This window comes from Rhinolophus hipposideros, assembly GCF_964194185.1.
Source record: "Rhinolophus hipposideros genome assembly, chromosome: 24".
NCBI classification, from domain to species: domain Eukaryota; kingdom Metazoa; phylum Chordata; class Mammalia; order Chiroptera; family Rhinolophidae; genus Rhinolophus; species Rhinolophus hipposideros.
Genome location: NC_138070.1, coordinates 28,051,645 through 28,072,067, shown reverse-complemented (window position 1 = coordinate 28,072,067; position 20,423 = coordinate 28,051,645). Strand labels below are relative to the sequence as shown.

General features: G+C 44.5%; 1 protein-coding gene across 5 annotated transcripts in view; it reads right to left on the bottom strand.

The window, feature by feature from the left end:
- The window catches only part of FLI1 (Fli-1 proto-oncogene, ETS transcription factor), a 121,424-nt gene that overhangs the window by 18,951 nt on the left and 82,050 nt on the right, over window positions 1–20,423 (bottom strand). For all 5 annotated transcript variants that reach the window (XM_081036526.1, XM_081036528.1, XM_081036530.1 and 2 more), the window contains 2 exons: window positions 18,841–19,044; window positions 10,649–10,714 (listed from right to left, as the gene is read on the bottom strand). In XM_081036526.1, coding sequence (XP_080892652.1) covers window positions 10,649–10,714; window positions 18,841–19,044 — 270 coding nt within the window. The remainder of the gene's footprint in view (window positions 1–10,648; window positions 10,715–18,840; window positions 19,045–20,423) is intronic.

Below are 20,423 nucleotides of genomic sequence, written 5' to 3'. Positions count from 1 at the left end.
CGAGCACTCACGGCCAAGGGAGGACCCTCCCTGGCAGTGGTGGGAAGCAGTTGTCTGGCTGCTTCAGATTGGAAAGGTCCTCTAGAGGTCAAGTTGCTTCCAAATACCTTTCCCACAGCCTTGCACCTTTCCCCCTTCCCATCTGAAGTTTACTTAAAACCATTTTCCCTTATTAAAATGCAGCAGGGATCGTGCATTCATTGTCACCATTATTGCTGTAGAACAAGTTGGTGCCTATCAGGTTCCTAATTTCTCCAGGAAGCATCTAAGAGCAGCTTTAATAAACAAAGACAAAAGACAGGCCCAGGGAAGGCAGGAAGGCCAACGTAGGAACTTCTAAGCAGCCAGTAATAGGACCAGGGGCCTGGGTGCCTTCTGGCACAGGGACAAGCAAAGGCCAACACTGGTGGCAGAAAGGGTGCCAATGCAGAGTAATGAAGGCATATTTCTTCTCCATTAATTATTGAAATGGAACATTGGCTCTCAATCGTGGGGGTGTGTTGGGGGAGAAGAGTTTAGCAGCAATGGAAGGAGCTTATTCTGAGAACAAAAATGCTCAGCTCCAACTTCCTCCTTGGCTCCTTCACCTACCAGGGGCACATAGGAATTGAAGGGGGAGTGGACTGGCGTGGCTGGAACATCCTGACGTATATTTTTAAAATGGTCCCAAGGTGATTCTGACACCTTTCTTTCTCCTTGAGAACCATGGGTCAGTGAAGCTTATAGAGCCAAGGGACTGCTTACCTGTTATAATTTGAGGGAGATTTCACAACTAGATTTATTGGACTAATATCCACCCCCCATTTTAGTATATGTGCTGCCGAAGCGAGCACCACCCCCCATTTTATAAATTAAGTTTATTGCAATTCTTATTGATAGAGTGTTACTCAATATATCAGCTCCTTTTCTAAATCTTTTAAAAATTCGTTTAAATGTAATATTAAACGCAAAAGGATGAATAATATTATGTAAATTATAAAGCATAGTAGTGACAAGAACCTCTGTGAAATCACCTAAAATGCTTCCTGAAATGCAAGAACTGAGTACATTGTCAGATTCTTGGTTTTTCTTTTCTTTTTTTTTTTTTTTGGACCATAGCAGAAATCTATTAATCCTATCATCCTAACAACTAGATGAGATCAGCTTTGTGGAAGAAATGGACCTTTCCATAATGTGGTGGAAGGAATAGGAAGAGGCAATTGTGGAGCCTTGTCACTGCTGGGGTGAAGAGGGGGGTTGCAGTAATGGAGTCTGTTCTGCTTCATATTAGCTTTATGATTTGGACTTAACCTATCTGTGCTCCAATTTTCTCATGTGAAATGGAAATAATAATAATACCAACTAAATAAGCTTGTTATGAAGTATAAGTGTGAAGTGAATAGAAAAGTTCTTAGCACACAGTAAGCATTTAATAAATGTTAGCAGTTATTGTTATGGGGGAGAGTGAGAAGAAAGGTAAGGAAAAGAAAGTTAAACTTCGCAGAAGTTCAATTTACCCTGCAATATCACTTTCCCTTGGCCTTGTTCTGGCCTTGGTTTCTTTTTGCATTGGCACACTTAGCAAGAGGACCCAGATCTGAAGGGTCTCCAATGGGAGTTTAAACTTATTTTTAAAAGGAAGGGGGAGTGCCAAAAGGATGAAGTGGATACCATCTTATGATTGAAATCTGCTCTTGGCAAGCTCTTCCCTCGATTCATGGGTGGGGCTGATCACAGCTTTGGAGGAATCACCTTGGGGTCAAATGAAGAAGAAATTTAAGGCAAGGTAGAGAGGAAGGGCAACTACCATGCCCATATCTGCAGTAGACAAAACCAAAATATTATTCCCATATTTAGAAATATGACGAAGAGTTAGAAAACTCTTGGGGAGTAGTTCAAGGCATTTTACCTATAGTTTTCATCCATCAATCGAATGACCTTGTCTAAATTCCTACCTCCAATATACTTCAGGTGTTGCAAGACAAAAGACTGTTATGATAGAATCTATCGAATACTAAAGTGGGAAAAGAGTAAGTCCAAGAAAATCCCGAGGGGAAGAGGCGGATGAGACCCTGTTGAGGCGAGGTCACCTGACCTGGGCCTTAAACGAGGAGTATGACTTCCTAGGATATGGATGGGATAGGGGGGATGAGATAGGGGAGAAAGGGTATGCCTGGCAAGGAGAAAATGGGGAAACATTCAATATTCTCTTTGAAAACAAATTCCAGGAATCAATCCACATTTGAAGGACAAATTTTTCGGTCAGATCTTTTTTTTTCTTTTTTTTTTTTTCCCGGTCAGATCTTAAATAGGCAAAACTGTCCTATTGGGCAGAGGTGTTACATCTCTGAACCCCAACGTGAACTAGATATTCTGGGACTTGTGTCTCTACAGATCCTACGTAGACCCATCTGGGCAGCCTTCAAGTACACACACCAGAAAGGCTGATTTTGCCTCACAGTCCCTCACACGCTGGTTGCAAAGTCAACTGGTCTGAGTAACTGGAGGAGACAGGACAAAGAAGTGCCCGCCCTGAGTTCTAGGTGGTCACCCTGGTTGTGCCTGTCAGCCCCACACAACCCCGGGGGGGCCTCATGGCTGACAGGCATATCCCTCTGAATTCCGTCTTGCAGCAAGATGCAGGATGGCATATTTCTTTAAAATAATCAACCAAACACAGAAAGTGACGGGAATGATCATTAGGAGATATCTTTGCATATATTTTTTAAAATCCTCAAAGGAATAAAATGTACACAATTTGAATTATTCCTGAGATGGAAGAGCTCCTTCAAATATGGGAATTCATGCTTCAACTGCAACGAAAGGAAAAAAGTGCCCCAAATTCCTCTATACCTGCTTCAAACAAGGGCATGGTACAATAATTGTCCAAAGTCGTTTGCCTCATTATCCTGGAACAAGTTTACACTTGTCTTAGGAAACAGGCTAAGTGTTTCCAATAATTTAGAGAAAGCGTGTCCTAGTCACTGTGTAACCCACACATGTGCGATAACAGCGCACATAGCACACCCACGGAAAAAAATAACAGTTCTTTTACTTAGAGAAAGGAAGGATAATGGTTACTTAGAAAGTGTCCCAGACAAGCTGTCAAATTGAATTCAGAGAGCTGGAGTCTGACTCCGGGACAGGGCTGGCTGGCTGAATTCCCTGGGGGTTGGGGTTTCCTGCCTGCTACAGCTTAGAGACAACGATTCTTTGTTTCCAGCTCTCTCTCTCTCTCTCTCTCTCTCTCTCTCTCTCTCTCTCTCTCTCTCTCTCTCTCTGTCTCTCCCTCTCTCTCTCACTCTCTGTCTCTCTCGCAGTCTCTCTCTGGTAACACACACACACACACACACACACACACACACACACACTGCTCTCCAAAGCAGGTCAGATTGAAAGCAGACAAAACATTAACTCTGGAATTTCAAAGGAAAACAATTAAAAAAAAAAAACAACAAGAGAGCAAGCTACTGTCTATTCTATAATCATAAATCTTGCCTTTGGACTGCAGAAACAGCACACACACATTCAGCAATCATCCCTACTTTTGCTAAAACTGGATTAGAGGTATTTCATCATAAAGGAAAAACATATAATGACAAAGTTCTTAACAGGCCCTCCTGTGAGGCCTCAATACCCTCAAATTTAAGTGCATGTTAGTTGACATAGACAGAGCCTGTGGAGCCACATAACCTGCTGCATAAGAGATGTTATTTATTCCCTAAAAATAACAGGAGATTACCTCACAGTATTACAGGCCTTTTCCTACGGGCACACGTGTTCCGACCACCCCCCACATGCCGCCCCAGCCAGGGCAACAGCACATAGCCCTCGCCCACGCTGAACACTCCCTTACCCCCCTACCCGTCAGGAGGCTGCCCCAATCTCACCCTCCCACACATGGCCCTCTTTCACATAGGGTGCATAGCTGTAGCAATAAATATTCTGTACTCATCTACATTTTCCCCCATCAAAACTAAACATCTTGGGGCATCTTTTAAATTATAGAAAATTTCAAAGATAGAGAAAAGCAGAGAGAAAGTCTACTGGACCCCACAGGGCCCTTCATCCCGCTTCAACAAGCATGAACTCATGGCCAATCTTATTTTTAGCTTGACTCCCACCCATTCCCCTCCTCAGCCCTGGTTATTTTGAAGCAAAATCCCTGGCTCCTCTGCTGAGCTTCCTGTCTCACAGTGAGACATGCAACTGTACTGGGTCTTTCAGCTTCGTGTAAGCCCCCGAGAGTCCCACCCGAGGCTCCCTTCTTCACACTCACGTTACACTGAGGTCTTGGTGCCTCCCCAAGTGTGTCATGCTCATACACACTCCCAGGAACTCAGCTGGGTCCCTTCCCCCAAACCCAACCTGAAGACTTACAGACCCCAGCGCCGCAGCACCCCCCCACACACACCCCACACACAACAGACCCAGGCACACTGGCACACTGGCTGGTGTCTTTGGTGTCTACCATTCTCCCTTTCTTTCACTATCCATGTCTAGCACTACCGTGCTGCAATTTTCTAGAGGCCTCCCATTGGTCTCTAAAATTAAATCAGAAAGGACACCCCATAGACGATGTAAATGCAGGATGAGACGGCCAGATTTGGTGATACATCACCCAGACTCCAATATACAATATTGATTACTTACTGATCTCTCTGTATCTCTGACTATAAGCTCTGTGTGAGTAGGTGCTGGTTGTGTACCATATTTCCTTGGCTCAGCCTAGTGTCCCAGGCACAGTAGGTTCTTAATAAATGAAGAGATGAATGAATGGGCTGGAGGAGGGCACAAATCACAGACTTTAGGTCCATTCCTGAATCAGGTACTGAGTGATTTGCTGTTCACTCCCCATGTGGCCTTGGCTGGACCCACATTTTCTCTGGCCTCATGTCTCCTTTGTCACATGAAAAGTTTGGAGTGCATGTTCACCTTTAGCATTTAAGGATTTTTCATCTCTTCATTAATCTCAGAGAACTTCTTGTATGCATTTTTCTATTTGATGACCTGCAGTTTCAGATTATTCCTTAATAGTTCCACATGTGTCTCTCCCTAATAAGATTTGAAGCAACTTGGCTGTTTCGTCTATGATATCACCATGCCATATTATATGGCATGGTATCACTCATAACCATTGTGTAAATCCATATTGTAAATCCTCAAAAATATTCTAATTATTTTGCAACGATAATAATGTAATTACTGTTATAATTCATGGAGCTAACTTGTATTGAGCACTTATTGGTGTGTCAGACACCATGCTAAGTTATTTGTGGGTACTATATTATCCCTGAAGGGGCACTAAAATCATCCTTATTTTATACGTGAACTGAAGCAGAAAAGATCAAGTGACTTGTCCAAGTCACACAGTAGGTTTGTGTCCAGAGCCTGAGGACTATATGCAATATGCTATAATGCTGAAATATGAGCTCAATACCTGCCTCAGGTGAATTGAGAGCATTAATTAAAGGCTATTTAAGAAGCTGTCAGATGCTTGAATTGAGTATGCTGAGCTAATGATGTGAGCAGCAGTGTGGAGGGAGGAAAGAACACCAGAGACCTACACTTGAGCTCTGCTCTGCTCCAAGAACCTCAAATGAACCCTGTCATCTTGTTTGCTTTATCTACAGAGGGGGATAATAATAATACCAGCCCTGCCATCTCATGGTAATGGTGTGAGGCGCAAATGAGATAATGGGCCTGCCAAAGCTTGGCCAGCAGTAAAGGGCGGCAAAGGGTTGTTGCTACGTGCACAGGCCCTTGCCATCTGGAAACCTCCTTGACAGAAGCAGGGCTCTCGTTAGCACGATCTTCAGTGCCTGTGAGGCATTTCACTATAAAGGACGCAGAAAGGAATTTCTCCCGCCCGCTCTCTTTCCCATACTTAACATGTAAGCAGACAGACCTTTTATCCATTAGCCAAGACAACTGCTGGAGATGGCCATTCTGCAGGCAGGCAATCTACCTGCAGTGGAGAAGTGGTTTTGCATTCAGCAGCGGGTCCTGAACGGCTTCCCAGGCTGGGGCTGGAAGCTCGGGGCTACATGGGCCATGGCGGATTTATGAGTTCCAGGAGTTAATAAACAAGGAGCTCAATATCCTCTGACTTTTGGAGAGTCAGAGGTATTTAAACAGATCCAGCATGAGGACCTGAGGAAATGAGGGTTTAGGCATGCAAAGTAGCTCTGGAAGAAAGATCTGCTGATTCTTGCAAGTTGGATGTCCAGCTGAGGGAATGGGGAGGGCCCTAGGGAAGGGTTTACCCTGAAAGCAAGGTGGAGCTCTGGTCTGTGCCCAGAGCAGAAGGCACTTGCATCCCAGTGTGGAAGGCAGAGAGAATATTTGGAGAGTCAGTGGTCCTGGCTCCAGGGCATGTATGCACTTGGAAAGGCCACTTAACTTCTAGAACCCCAGTGTCCTCCCTGTAAATGCAAGTCACCACGCATCTACTTTCCAGATACATATAATGAGGACATAAACGAAAGGAATTTCTGAGATGTGAACGGATAACACCAGTGTAAAGTTGTCAAATCACTGACAATTACACCACCATCAACGACAATGATGAAAAAGGATGAATAGTGATCAGGAGGTTGTCCCTTCACTCAACCTCCAGCTTCGTTAGAATACCAATAGGTCCTGCTCCTCCTTTTCAAGGTTGATTTCAGGCCAGGAAAGGTCAAGATCAAGTGCCTACTGTCTCTCCAGCAAAACCTCGAGTGGCTCTGAGATGGATATTGTTTTCCTTCTTTTAGTTTGTGTCTGCACTTTATGGCAGGGCTTCTCAATTTTGGCTGCAGATTATCCGAGTAACCTGGAGAACTTTAAAAAACATTTCCAGTGCCCACATGTCCCTCCGAGAGATTCTGAATTCACTGTCATGTTTGGGATCTGAACATCAGTGTTTTCAAATGTTTTTTTGTTTTGTTTTGTTTTGTGCATTTTTATTGTGGTGAAACATACATAGAATTTACCATTTTTCAGTGTGTGTTTCAGTGGAATTAAGTACATTCACATTGTGTAACCATCGCCAGCAGAACTTTTCACCTTTGCAAATTGAAACTGTCCCCATTAAATAATAACTCCCCATTTCTCCTACCCCCAGAGCCTGGGAACCACCAATCCACTTTCTGCTTGCCTACTCAAGCTGCCTCCTTTGAGTGAGGTCAAGCAATATTGGCCCTAGGACATCAGTATTTTTAAAAGCTCTCTGGTGATTCTCTGTGCAGGTAGGACTAGGGGGTAGTGCCAAGTAGGTGCTGCACATGAACTCATTTTTGGCAAAAGAGAATAGACAGAGATGGAGATGATAGTGGGAAAATAGCAAAAACAGAGAAAAATAATGGGAAAAAATTCAAATCTGCCCAAACTACACTTCGGTCAGGTATTGTTTTCATGAAAAATCAGCTAGAAGGGTAAGGCTGTATTTGTCGGGGCGAACTTCTGAAGCAAGGGATTCTGAATCCTACAAGCTGGGTTTGAGTCTTTGCTCTGCTGTTGAATCACTGTGTGCCCTTCAGTGAGCCACTTAATATCGCTGAGCCTCACTTTCTCTGTCTGTGAAATGGAGATAATCATATCTACTTCCCTGGGATGTTGTCAGGCTCAAAAGCAGAGACACAGAATGTGAATGTGTCTGAGGTATTTCAGAATCCTACACAGATGACAGTTGTGATTGATATTGCAGATGGGCAATAATTGCTTCCAACCTATTTTATTTAAGTGCATTAGCCTTGATAACTAAAGGTAGAGAGAGCGCAACTCTTCTAGCTGGGTCCAATCTGACCACAGAACATTTCATATAAAGGGGCTGAAAGACTGTCATAAATTAATTTTTAAAAACCAGTCTTACTTCTTGAGCACAAATAACCTTTAGAAAGTGCAATCATTTTCAAGAGACAAGCTGGAAGGATGATTATGCCATGTTAAAGTCAAAAGGCATTCTAATTTGATAAGTGCATTGAAGAAGCATTAATAGAATCATCTCTTCAACTTCTTTGTGTTCAATGCCAGCACCTGCCTTATGTAAACACACACACACACACACACACACACACACACACACACACACGCTCTGGTGCTTTAGATGAACCCTGGGTTTGTTTGGGGCTCTGTGTGTGTCTTATTTAAACAAGACGGAGCTAAGGTTGCATGATGTGTGCTCTTTATTTTTCCATTTAATATTTTAAGAAATAAAGGTAGCGATTAGAGAAAAGCAGAAAAGAGCAAGGTGGGGAGGAGGGTGAAATGGAGGGAGAGAGAAAGAAGCTTGGTTAGCTTTGTCTTGCTAATGTACTTTGTTTTGTGGCTGATGGCCGTTCAGACAGATTCAGACCACCGCACAAGGGGGAGGCTACCGAGCAGCAAGACAGCTCAAGTGGAAAGCGTTATAAGGGACAAAAGACGCACCTGCAAAGCTCAGCCTTAATCATCTCTAGAGGCCAGGGCCAATGTTGGGAGATAAATGCCCGGCACCACCTCAATGAGGTCCTGGCAGCGTGTTTGCCTGGATACTACAGTTAATTCATTTCAGAAGAGGGGTTGCTACCCAGCTACTAGAACGAGCTGCTTCTGCCATGCCTGAATAAGCCCGGTGGCCTTACAAATGCACTCAGTTTTCACAAAAGGACCAAAGGAAGGAAATGCAGTATGGCAGGTAGAGGAGAGGGCTAAAAGCTAAGGCCTCTAGAGGAGGAATAATGAGTTGGTTATTCATGCAGTTCAACTCAGACTAACTAGCTGCTAAACTAAAATCTGTATTTTAAACCCAGTATCAATAATTCTCTCATTGGCTTTGCCCCAGGGTCTCATTAGTTAATACCGATATTGTCAGCAGGCCTTAGCCTGTGGAACTGGAGGAAATTCCAAGGATCTCTTCCTTCCTTCTTTCCTTCCTTCCTTCCTTCCTTCCTTCCTTCCTTCCTTCCTTCCTTCCATTCTTTCTTCCTTTGCTTTTTACTTCCCTTCTTCCTTCTCTTCCTCCTTCCCTTCCTCCTTCCCATTCTTTTCCCCTTCCTCTTTCCCTTTCTTCTTCCTTTCTTCCCTCTCTTCCTTCTTCCCTTCCTTCTTCCCTTCCTTCCTTCCTTCCTTCCTTCCTTCCTTCCTTCCTTCCTTCCTTCCTTCCTCCCTCCCTCCCTCCCTTCCAAGAAGTGGGTCTCATCTGCAAATGAAATGAAGTTCCATGATTGAAATAGACCAAGCAAACTGGATCTGAAAAAGGCAGAACCCTCACCCCATGGCTCCCAGGTGATCACCTTAGAAGCAAAGATCTCAAGTGTGTGTGCTTGACTCAAACTGATTTATTTCAGCCCCTTCATTTGACAGGAAACTAAAGTTCAGGGGATGAAGTGTTTTCCCCAAAGTAAGCCCGAAGTGCCCTGACCTCCAATCGAGTACGTCTGTCACTATAATACATTTTCTCTCTTATAGGCATTTGCAAAATGATGTTAAATAGGTCATCGAGTAAAATGTGGCTTGGACTAGAGAATGAATCAATATAACTCAGTTTTCATGGCAAAATTCAATACATCTGATTTGCAAAGGAAAACAATAGCATAAATAAGGCTGGCCTGGGGTAGGGTAGGGGAGAAGGAAGCAAATGAAAACCATAAAAGTTTACTATCAGATTCATCATGTTGTATATTTTCTCCACTAAATTTTTGGTCATCATCTGATTATAAAATGTTAACAGGAAACACAAAATCCTATGTGATCAAAAGTGTGACCTTGGCCAAGATACCCAGGCTCTTTGGGTCTCTGTTTCCTCCATAACCCATGAGGATTTTGAACCAAATGGTCTTGAAGTTTCTTCCTGTAAAAGAGCCCTACGTTCCTTTAAAATAGTATGCTGCGCTATTCTACATGGGACCAATACTGAAAACTTCTGCCTTCATTCTATATTATTGCAGGTGTGCATTAAAGAAAAAGTAGCAAAGCAGAGAGAATGCCTGCTATACTCCTATTCATTCTTCAAGTCCCCACACAAAATTTCCATCCTCCGAGGAATTTTTCTTTTGCCTTGCATGGATATTTTTATTCACATTTTTTTCTCTCTTAAACTATTATTCACTTGTTTAAATGCCTAGAATCTAACACAGTATCCAGAGCAATAAATCTTTAAAATGTTGTTTCATAAATAAAGATGCTGAGAAATGCTCTTGTAATGTTTGCTAAAATCCTCACTGGCAAAAATTGTTTGCTGAGATTGTTTTATTTCTCTTGCAACCAAACTAAACCAACTATACCAAATCCCCAAATCACCACTTTGGAATTGCTAAAATTTGTTATAAAACCAAAAAAAAACCTTGAAAACCTGGCATTGTAAGAATCCCTGAAATCTTCATGTCATTATCTTCAACGAGAAGACCCAACTTTCAGCTTTGAAAGTGAACAATATCCATTTCATTCTAAAGCCAACACATTTTCATTCATAGAGTAACAACTTTAAGCCACATCTTTATATTATTGCAAGCTATTTTAAAACCTTGTCATAGTTTTGCAAGGAGTGGCACCGGCAGGATAAGCTTTGGCTTCTTGTCTCATATGTTAGAAAAAAGCTGAGGGGAACAAGAAAGTTGGTGCATGGACCTGAGGTCCCCCAGACCCATCTTAACAGTGTGGAACTTGCCATGCCTGCTACTGAAGAAAATTCTAAATACAGGCTCACCTTCTTTGACACTCAGTCGTGGGGACTGGTCTGTGTGGGAGGTCGTATTATAGGCCAACAGTGAACCTGAAAGGCAAAGCAAAAGCAGGTTATAACCAAAATCTTCTTCTGAGATCAAGAGCAGGAGATGTAATGAGAAGGGAGTAGGAGGGGAACAGACAGGGAGACGGGATGAGGGACAGCTGACTCCCTGAGAGAAAGAAAACGTTAATGTAATCCATTTGGGGTTAGCTTTCTGGAGTTAGGGTCACAGTAAGTTAGCACAGAATGTTTGTGGGTCAGACACCCACAAGCTCTCCCCAGCAGCCATTTATGGTTCAGAAGTTCTCGGGATTCTCACCATGTCATGGCAGGAACACAGACAGGGCAGGGAATCAGAACACCAGGGCCTATCCCAGTTCTGCCACTAACACCCCGTAAGCGACTTTATATGTCTAGACCTTGATTTCTTCATGATAAAAATGAAGGGGCTGACCTGGCAAACTTAAAGACTAGATAGTAACTATTTCAGGCTTTGCAGGCTAAATATAGTTTCTGTCGCACATTCTTCTTTGTTTTTGTTTTGTTTTGTGCATGGGCCAGAGTCGACCTGCAGCTTGCAGTCTGCCAGGCCCTGGAGAAGACAGTGCAGTCCTTCCTGCTATGATAGCCTTGGGGTTTATGTGCAAGTCCTTTCACAGGTAGGGGAGGAGCTTGGATACTCATGTGGGGGAGGGGACTTAGGGGCTGGGAAGAGGGTGGAGATGGTAGTTCTCCCAGGGGTAACTTTTGCCTCCTTTTGCTTATGTCTAAGAGAACACAGCTAAACATGAAGCATACACAATACACTTTTCTGCCATCCCTGAGTGCTGATATACAATCTTTTAAAATTAAACTTTAATGCAGACCTAGTCTGTATCGTGCACTCGTGCAGGAATTTCAAAGACATGATAGGTGTTTTTGTTGTTGCATATTAAAAAACAGTCTCCCTTCTTTCTTAAAACTAGTCTTGTTCCTTAGTTTCAAACAAATTCAAGACTTTTATTTTGTGAAGTGTAGGCATTTTTATTTTAGTTTTTTTTATTTTTGCGATTCTCCTTGAGATTCACCTGGGGAAACTCTGAAGTGCTTTCAAGGTTTCAAGACCAGGGCTAGGGTCAGATCTTACAAAGGACACGATAAGCTCGACATAGTGTTTGAGGCTAAAAAAGTCTTTCAAAACAATCCTTTTCCCTGCTCCCTGTGGATGAGTGGACTGACTAGGGTGCCAGGGCTTGGAACAGGGAATGGGCTGTCAGACACTCTTATTTTTAGTCTCAAGTCGTGGAAGGGATGCAGGAATGGAGCTGCTGCCTCACCCAGCTGTGGGCGTTTGGTTGTGTGCCTCAAAGAAAATGTGTGCCCTTCCCAGCCAGACCGTGAGGGAGAGAATTTTATGAAAATCATCCAACTGCCTAGAACCTATGACTTCTGGCTTGGGCGACTATTACTTCTAACTCTGAAATAGTTCCAGACAAAAAAGAGGATGGGGTTGGTGGTGGTATTGAGCCCGCGAGATGCCAAAGTGTGGCTATGTAGATACCACTTTAGAAATGAGACAGTCACATGCACATTACATCCAAGAACCAGATGTGTTTGGTTATTCCATTCTCAAAAACATTATGGGCAAAGTGAGGCTGGCACAACCTCATCTTAATATAGTCGTTACACAAATGAGAATGTAAAATTAGACCCACCTCTTACCACTTACTAGCTCTGTGACCTCCATCAATTTACCTAATCTCTCTAAGTCAGGGCCTCCTCATATATAAAGTGGGCTGATAATAACACTCACCTAATATGGCATTGTAAGGACTGAATAAAATAATATGTATAAATTGCCCCGAAAGACCTTGGCTCATAATAAGTGTTCAATAAATGCTAGCTATTATCATTACTATTTTTATATCACTTCTCCCACAGACACCACAATTACATACAATAAACCCTTTATAAAAGAGCTTGCCCAGCATTAGTCTTATCCTCTGGAATTAGAGTTATGAACGGGTTCTGCTGCAATAAGAAATAATCCTCCATGACTGGAAGGAGGTTAAGAAATGGAACCAAATGTTCCAAGGGAATAGAAAAAAGTCTCAGGAGTAACCAAGAATGTCTGCCTCTCTGCCCCTGACGTTCTCTCCCTCAGGCTGAAACCTCACGGCTAGAACAAATAAAGAAAAATGATGGTCTCGGAGGAGCACGCTGCCTGAGTCATTAGTGTAGATTTAGCTGAGAGCACGAAGCTTAGATAAACCACATTTATTAAATTTCCCCCGTGGTGAAACTTCTTCTTTGGGCACACGTGAATTCCACAGGAAACTCCCAGAAAGCCAGGGTTGTTTGACCTCTGCAAAGCTTGCATGAAATACATATTTCATGGTAACCTAGGAAAAGGATTTTGCCCTGAAGACTGTTCATGGTTCAAGTTTCACTCCTACAAGGAAAGGCTGCCTTCCCCGAGGAGGGGCTGATTAGGGGCATCTGACCTCCCTCCCAAGGGACCAAGATTCCCTTCTCTTCACTGATTCTTCTTTAGTTCCTCAGGCTACAGAGGGTGGCACAGCACACTCTTTTCTTAAGGTAACTTGTTCTGAGGTGAGGAGATCCTCCCTGGAGCCTGGCCTGTGGATTGCTTTCTCCTGCTTTGAGGCTCCTTTTGCGCGAGGCTAATGTGCCCTGAGCTCCTATACTTTCCGGATATCACCTCTTCAGAGTAAATGGGCTGAGATGAGGAGGGAAGGGAGCCAACACTCGTGGAGTGCTCACCGTGCCAGACACTTTACATCTATTCTCTCACTTAATCCTTACATGAGCCGGGTAAAGCCTGTAGCACGTGATTCCCTTTCACAGATGAGGAAATCAACATTCAGAGAAGTCAAGTAATTTGCCCAGGATCACACAGCCAGAAAGCCCGGGCGGCAAGAGTCCCATTCTGGTCCAGTGGACCTTGCAGCCTCCAGGCTAAATCTAAGAAACAGACAGCACTCGCCTATGGTGTTGGAAGTCAGCACAATAGTCACCTTTGGGGAGGAAGGGGTGGTGACAGAGAGGGGGCACAAGGGAGCTTCTAGTCTGTTCCTTGACCTAGGGGTGCTTATATGAGTGAGTGGATTCACTTTGTGATAATTCCTCCAGTTGTGCATTTATGATTTTTGCATTTCTTTGTATGTTACACTTCAATTAAAATGTTTACTTGCTTCTTTGCTTATGTATTAGTGTATGTATGTAGGTATATGTGTATTTCTATTTATTTGGGGCTCTGAAAAGCATTTGGCTGCTGCAGAGAATGGAATGGTCCTCCCAATGTGAAAACATAAGGACAAAATAAATCTCCATTTTTTTGAGTCCATCCATCACTGGAGACGGTATTTGGGGTCTGAAAGAAGATGGAAATGAGCAGAGTGAAGCTTTCCAGGTGTGGGGTAGAGCCCAACAATCGGGCTTTCTTCAGCTTTGTATTGTCCCCACCTAACCTGCTCTTCATCCCAGCCACCTGGAGTAGGGAAGACAGCAGTGTCCCAGTGCCAAAGCCTTTGTCTCCTGCCTCAGAGAGAATTCTCCCACCTCCCACCCTGACAGTCAGCCTATCGAATCTGGGTCTCTCTCCCCTTTCTCTGTGCTGTGTCAATGGCTCGGGTGGGGAGGGCAGAGGGAGGAGGGAGGTAAGGCCCAGCTGACTAGTGAGTCCAGGGAAACCTGGCCCTTTGTTCCGCTGGGATCTTGTTCTCCTGGTCAGACCTGGGCCTGGAAGGGATAATACTTCACCAGCTTAATGACCCGGACCCATCACCTTTGCCCGACCATCTGAGGCTGCTGGTGGGAATGCCACAAGACGCAAAATGTGTTTTTCATTTAGTTTAAATTAAAAATGGGAATCAAGATAGATACCTTCTCTGTGGTCTCCCTGTCACACAACATATTTCATTCTCTTGGGCTGCTGCTATTTAAAAACACAGTTTCTTAGTATTTTTTCACAGTCCAGACCCAGTTGTACATATAGAACCCAACTTTTTGTACAATGAAAAAAGACTCTTTTCCCTGCTGCCTCTGGTGGGCCCCACCCAGGACCTTTTTGGCTCCCAGAAACCCCAAACTCCCCCCTGTGGCCCTGAGTCTGAACTGCCAGTTGGGACAGCTCTCACTTTGTTTGAGGTCCGGCCCAAATCTCATTTCCCGCAGCCCGCGGACTGTAAATATGGCCTCTGCCAAGTGGGGTGTGCCTGAGAGAGATACTGCAGGGCTGCCAGTCAGGTTCAGAGTGTGTGGTGCCGCCGGGAAGAGAGAAGGACAGGGTTAGTGCGGTGATAGGTTTGGCTTAATCTGCTTCATTCCAGGAGACCACAGGAAAGTTTTCCGAAAGCATTTATCTCTTGGTACAAATAAAAACAGAAAATGCTGTGGGGAAAGTGGCTTGGCTCTTAACATGGAAGCCCCAGGGGAGTGAGGCAAATTCTAAAGTAGCAAAGGGAACTGTGCTGCAGGTTAGCTGGCACTCTATTTGGTCATCTCGCCTGACAGGTGAGGCTGTGAGCCTGGTTTCAACCTGGAACTTAAGAGGCCTGGGTCTTAGATATTAGGCTGCTCTCCAATGGTTGTATGACTTTGAGACAAATTTCTGAAGCATGCGGCCTCAGTAGCTTTGGCTTTAAAATGGGGTTATAAATAGATGTCTATGTGGTGTCCACAAGGGGGCATCCTGCCCATGTACAGTGAATGACACCTGGGGAGACGCACACCTGAGCCCTGGGGTCCCTAGGAGACTCCAGAATCATCCTGAGTACTGTGTGCACCCCCTCCTCAGGCCCAGCCCTCACCATCCTGCTCCGATTTCAAGTTTGGACGATGTCACAGAGGAACAGTATAGGGTACAGCCACTCAGTCGGGAATAGTTGAAAAGCCAAGGTCTGAAGAACAAGCACCTCCAGGCAGGCTGGATGAATGCTAACATACCAGGCCATCGGACAGGGTATAGAGGGGTTTGGGGCATTGCTCTGCCCTGGAAAAATACACTTTTTAATTTAAAATTTGGTATTGAAAGTATAGCTCCCCCCTGCCCCAGACAACCAGAATAAGTACTCATGCACCTTTTGTGAAAGTGTAAATGTGATGCCAGACCTTCTTATCCTATAAGGTTTCCTTTTTTTCCTGCTAAAATCCAGAAAGTTCAGACACTGGAGAATCACAATGAATCTGGAGCCTTCTGACATACAACTAAGTTCTCAGGTCTCCAGTTCTCCTCTGATGACTTTCCTTAGCCTGATAGTACTTCCTCCATCTGTGTGGAGGAGGAGCTCAGCTGTTTTCCTTCCACTTCTTGCAGAAGTGGAAATGTTTGAACCCCATACCGCTCCTCAACAAAAGGACAGGTGATAAAGCACAAGGCATTAGCGCCCCTTCCCTCTTCCTCAGCTCAGCTACCCCGACCTCTTTCCCCAAAGCACTGGCCCCCCTGCCTGAGCACAAAACATCCGCTGGAAGTGGGTCTGGAAAAACAATAAAGAGTTTGAAGACACTCTGGTCTACACTAGGGAGTTCCCAGCAATCCAGGCAGCAGACGGCCACGAGGCATATGACCTCCTACAGTCGTTTAGCAGGCCTCCCACCACCCAACGCCACAGGGTCCCAGAGGAGGGAACCTGAAGGTAGACACCAATTAGAAAGAAGCATGAATCCAAACTGTTTTCCAGGATAGTGGATCATTTTCAATCTAGGTTCCTCAAAAGGCCTCTAGACTATTACAACACTATGCTGGGGCAAGTGTGTTTGAACCTTAATATAAGCATTTTAATTGTTTGCTTTTGCAGGCAGATGTGGTTTTTATATCAATGCACAGGCCACTTTCTATTTAGCTGTTTCAACATTGTATCATTATATGTGCTTTGTTCCATCTTCTTTCAACTCTGGAAATTTGCTGCACTAATAATCTCCTTTCTGGAAACTTCACGTTTTTAAAAATTTCATTGGGGCATGTTCCTTAATGTCTACAAATATTCTTAAAAAGAAAGAAGGACAAAAGAAGCCACCCACACTTTTCCTTGCCTGCTACCTGTACGCCCCCCCCCCCCACAATACAACACTCTCTGATAGCCATTTCTTCACCACCTGCTTACTCCTTTGCCCCGATTATTTGCTCTCCTTCAACAGAGATCCTCCTTAATGGTTTTCAGTGACCACCTTATCAAATTCCTGGGCCCTTTGAGCAGGTGTTGGTCTTACTGCAGGTTCTGTGGCGTGGGTTCTTCTGTGATAGGAAGTCCTAGTGGGGACTTGGGTTGTTTATGACCTGCCAGAATGCAGGCCCTTGGTGATCACACGGCATGAATGGGCTTTCCCCGCATCAGGTCAGAATGTGCGTGAACATTTCTCTAACAAGGGCATCTGCCATGGAGCCCCAAGTTATTAAACCCTTTCCATGTTCTGAGCATGCCGACCATGCAGCAGCTATTCATCTCTTGTCCCACAAAAGAAGAAAAGGAGCCAGTGATGCCTGGACCTTCCTGCTATGTGATACCAGGAGAAACAGAAGGGCAGACTCGGCCAGTGTTTTTGCTTTGCCGGTCTCTCTTTCTCGTGCCCACTTCTACCCCTACCCTGCCCGTCTAGCATTATTCTAAAACTCTATTCAAAGATTCTATTTGAAAAAGAAAATTCTATAAATACTTAAAGGCTGAGAAGTACGGATTGTTAGAAAATGCGAATTCTCCAAAGCTCAGAAATACTGGGTGGAAAATTGCCCCCTCTTTGGAAATGGTTGTTTCTTGGGCTGACCTCATGTTGCAACAAGACTCAGACATGAGGTAATTGCTCTGGTGTTAATACATACTGCATCATCCACTCTCCCACTGGTTACCAGACGCCTTGGAGAGGTGACCAAAGAGCCCAGAGGCACCGGTGGAAACTTCTGAAGGCATTTTTTAAATTTTTAATTTTCAAAGCCAGTGTGTGTATGTCCCCACCTCGCACAGACAGTGACACAAATAGCGAGTTGAAGACCCACTGAATAATGGAGGGCAAATGAAGAACTAAGTAATCCAGAGCCCAGGAGATCAGGAAAAGTGGCCCATAGGCATTGCCCAAGGATCTCAGCTTTCAAGGGGCTTTACAATCATGCAACTCCTTCCTTCTGAAGCTTAACTTCTTTAAGAATCCTAGCAGCCTTAGCCTCTGACAGCAAACGCTGCATCCCAAGGCCGTGCCTATTTTTGGCTATTAGAAAGCTCTCTCGTATGATGAGTCCACATCTGTTTTCCTGTTGCTTTAACTCCCAAATCTTAGTGTCATCTTTTCTGGCCACAGAATCATCCTTCAATACTTGTGGTCATTGATATATCACCTGGCCTGGATTTCTGGTGAAGAATTAAGGCCGAGGTTATTAGCGGGCCTAAAAGAATTCTGTTCCTAGCTCTGTGTATGTTTTATATCAAATAAAATTGTTGGTAGCTTGGTGCTAGAGAACCCTTATGCTGGAGAAGTCCTTTGGACACCTGTGCATGCTCTTTCATAAACTCTCCCTTTCCAAAGGTCTTCTCCTTTTCACTGTGCCAGGAGAAAGCTTGCAACAGATACTAACAGACCTGTAGCATCTGCTACTTTCCCTGTTTAGCTAAGAAGGGTGTGTAGGTAGCAGCCGTAAGGGTGGGGTAGGAGGTATCAGGGTGACCCCAGGAATAAGAGGAAGCTAATGTGTAAATTTTGAAAACCTTAAATCCTAAATCCATGAATCTAGCTTTACTGAAGGAAGGCTAAATCATTGCTTAGGAAAATTTCAGCCAGGGCACCCATCTATTTACAATTACAGGGCAAAGCAGTTTCTGGGAAAGGGTCCTCATGGGAAATGTGTGACCAGTCTCGGGCAGACCCCTGTAGACCACAGCTCCCTACTACTTCTCCATTCCTCATTTTACTTCCCTTGACACTATGGGACTGAGTCAGCCCCCTTGCAGGGTCTGTAGAAGCCCATATGACCTTGGTAACTTTACAGGCCCAAACCTGCAGCTCTTGAATCATACGCGCAACATAAACTGATGGCAGGGGACCCAATTTCTTTTCCCAGATTGGCTCCCTGGGAAGCTAGTGTTTGTCGGGAATGAGCCTTGCAGAGCTCTCTCCCAGCCCTGGGGACATGGGCTATACCACAGGGGGTTTCACTGCCCAGAAACAGAGAGGGCACTTACTTTCCCTGAGGTAATTGAGGTGTGATAACAGCACTTCTGTGTTGTAGAGGGAGGTGGCTCGGAGGAAGTCCTCTTTGTTCATTTTACACAGTTCCTTGCCATCCATGTTCTGGAAAAAGGCTGTGTCAATCTCCATCAAGCCATACTCCTTTATCGCCCACTCCAGCCACTGCCGCACGTGCTCCTGCGTCCACAGCGTGGGGTCTGCAGGGGAAAAGACCCGTTAGCAAGGGCTGCAGGTGAGGCTCTCTCCACTTCATGAAGGCCGGAGACCCTCTCTGCCTTCCTCCCTCCCTCCTTCCTTTCCCTCTGTGTCTCTCTTCTCTCCTGTCTCTTTTCCTCTCTCCCTCTCCCTGGAACTTCATTGGGAAAGTGGGTTCCCTCCCAGATGGTCCTCCCAGAATCCCCATCTGGCTCCATGGCATCTGGCACTGCCTGAACCATTTAGCACTCTGGAGAGCCTCTTAGTTGCCTCACTATGGGCCTGACAGAACAGTCTCTTTAAAGCTTTCAGAAGGCAACTGAAACCTTTGCCTGAGAAATGGTGGCATGAAAATGAAAATAAACACAGTTCCACAGACCCAGGGACCAAAGTCTCTGGAAAGGGAAACCATCTGTATCTTGAGAACATTGATGATTTCACAGAAGAAAATGGATCTCTCAGATGGAAAGAGAGATGTACACATCTGTACACACTTTTCCTGCAAGTCCATCTGTGCAGATAGAAAAACCAGTGGTGTTAAGTCCTTAACATGAATCCAGCCTGGGTTTTCTCCTTTTGGAGACAGCTGTGTTCATTCTCCAAACGTTTTTAAGATATTTAAATCCCCAAAGATGAAATACTGTCAGAGAGAAAACCTTTAGCCCTTGAGGGAACATAAAAAATGTCAGGCCTGAGGCCACATCCTCTTAGGACCCTCATAACTCCTTCTCACCCGGGTAGGTGTATGAGAGGGAACGTGTGCAATGCGAGTGCTGGTGAGGAGTCCAGCATGTTCCACAGTAGGTAGAGGCATTCTACCTTATCATTTATCATGTTCTGGAGGCCATCTCTTTCCTTTCCTCGGCAACCAATTGTTAGTGAATCCAGTAAACACTTTAAACATGCTCATCATAGATGAAAACAACAGGGCTCTTGGCCTCATAAACGACCTATCCACATCAGACATTCAGGTAGGAAAGCACATAATTAGGCAATAGATTTTGTGGTGGCAGTTGAAGCAATCATAAGTGGAGGTTAATAGTGTGAATTTGGGAAGTCATGGAAGGCTTCCTGGAGGAGGAGAGAAAATTGGACATTATATGTCAGCTGTCAGCCCCAGCTTCTCCTGAGGCTGTCATTAGCATATTTATTTGGTAGGAATATCTGTGCTACCTCTCAACCACCTCACCCTCTCCTGCTAAGAGTCTGTGAAAGCTCTCGGAAAAAAACAGAAACAAGGTTTGAACCATCAGGAGTGGCCAAGTGGAAAAAAGCAAAGTTCGGTTGTCTCCCTCATAGCCTGCAGCTGGGCTGCCAGAGTGATTCCCCTGTGCTTTTACTCAGAGTTTCTACTGGTTGCCCTTGTCTTGGTATGGGTTCT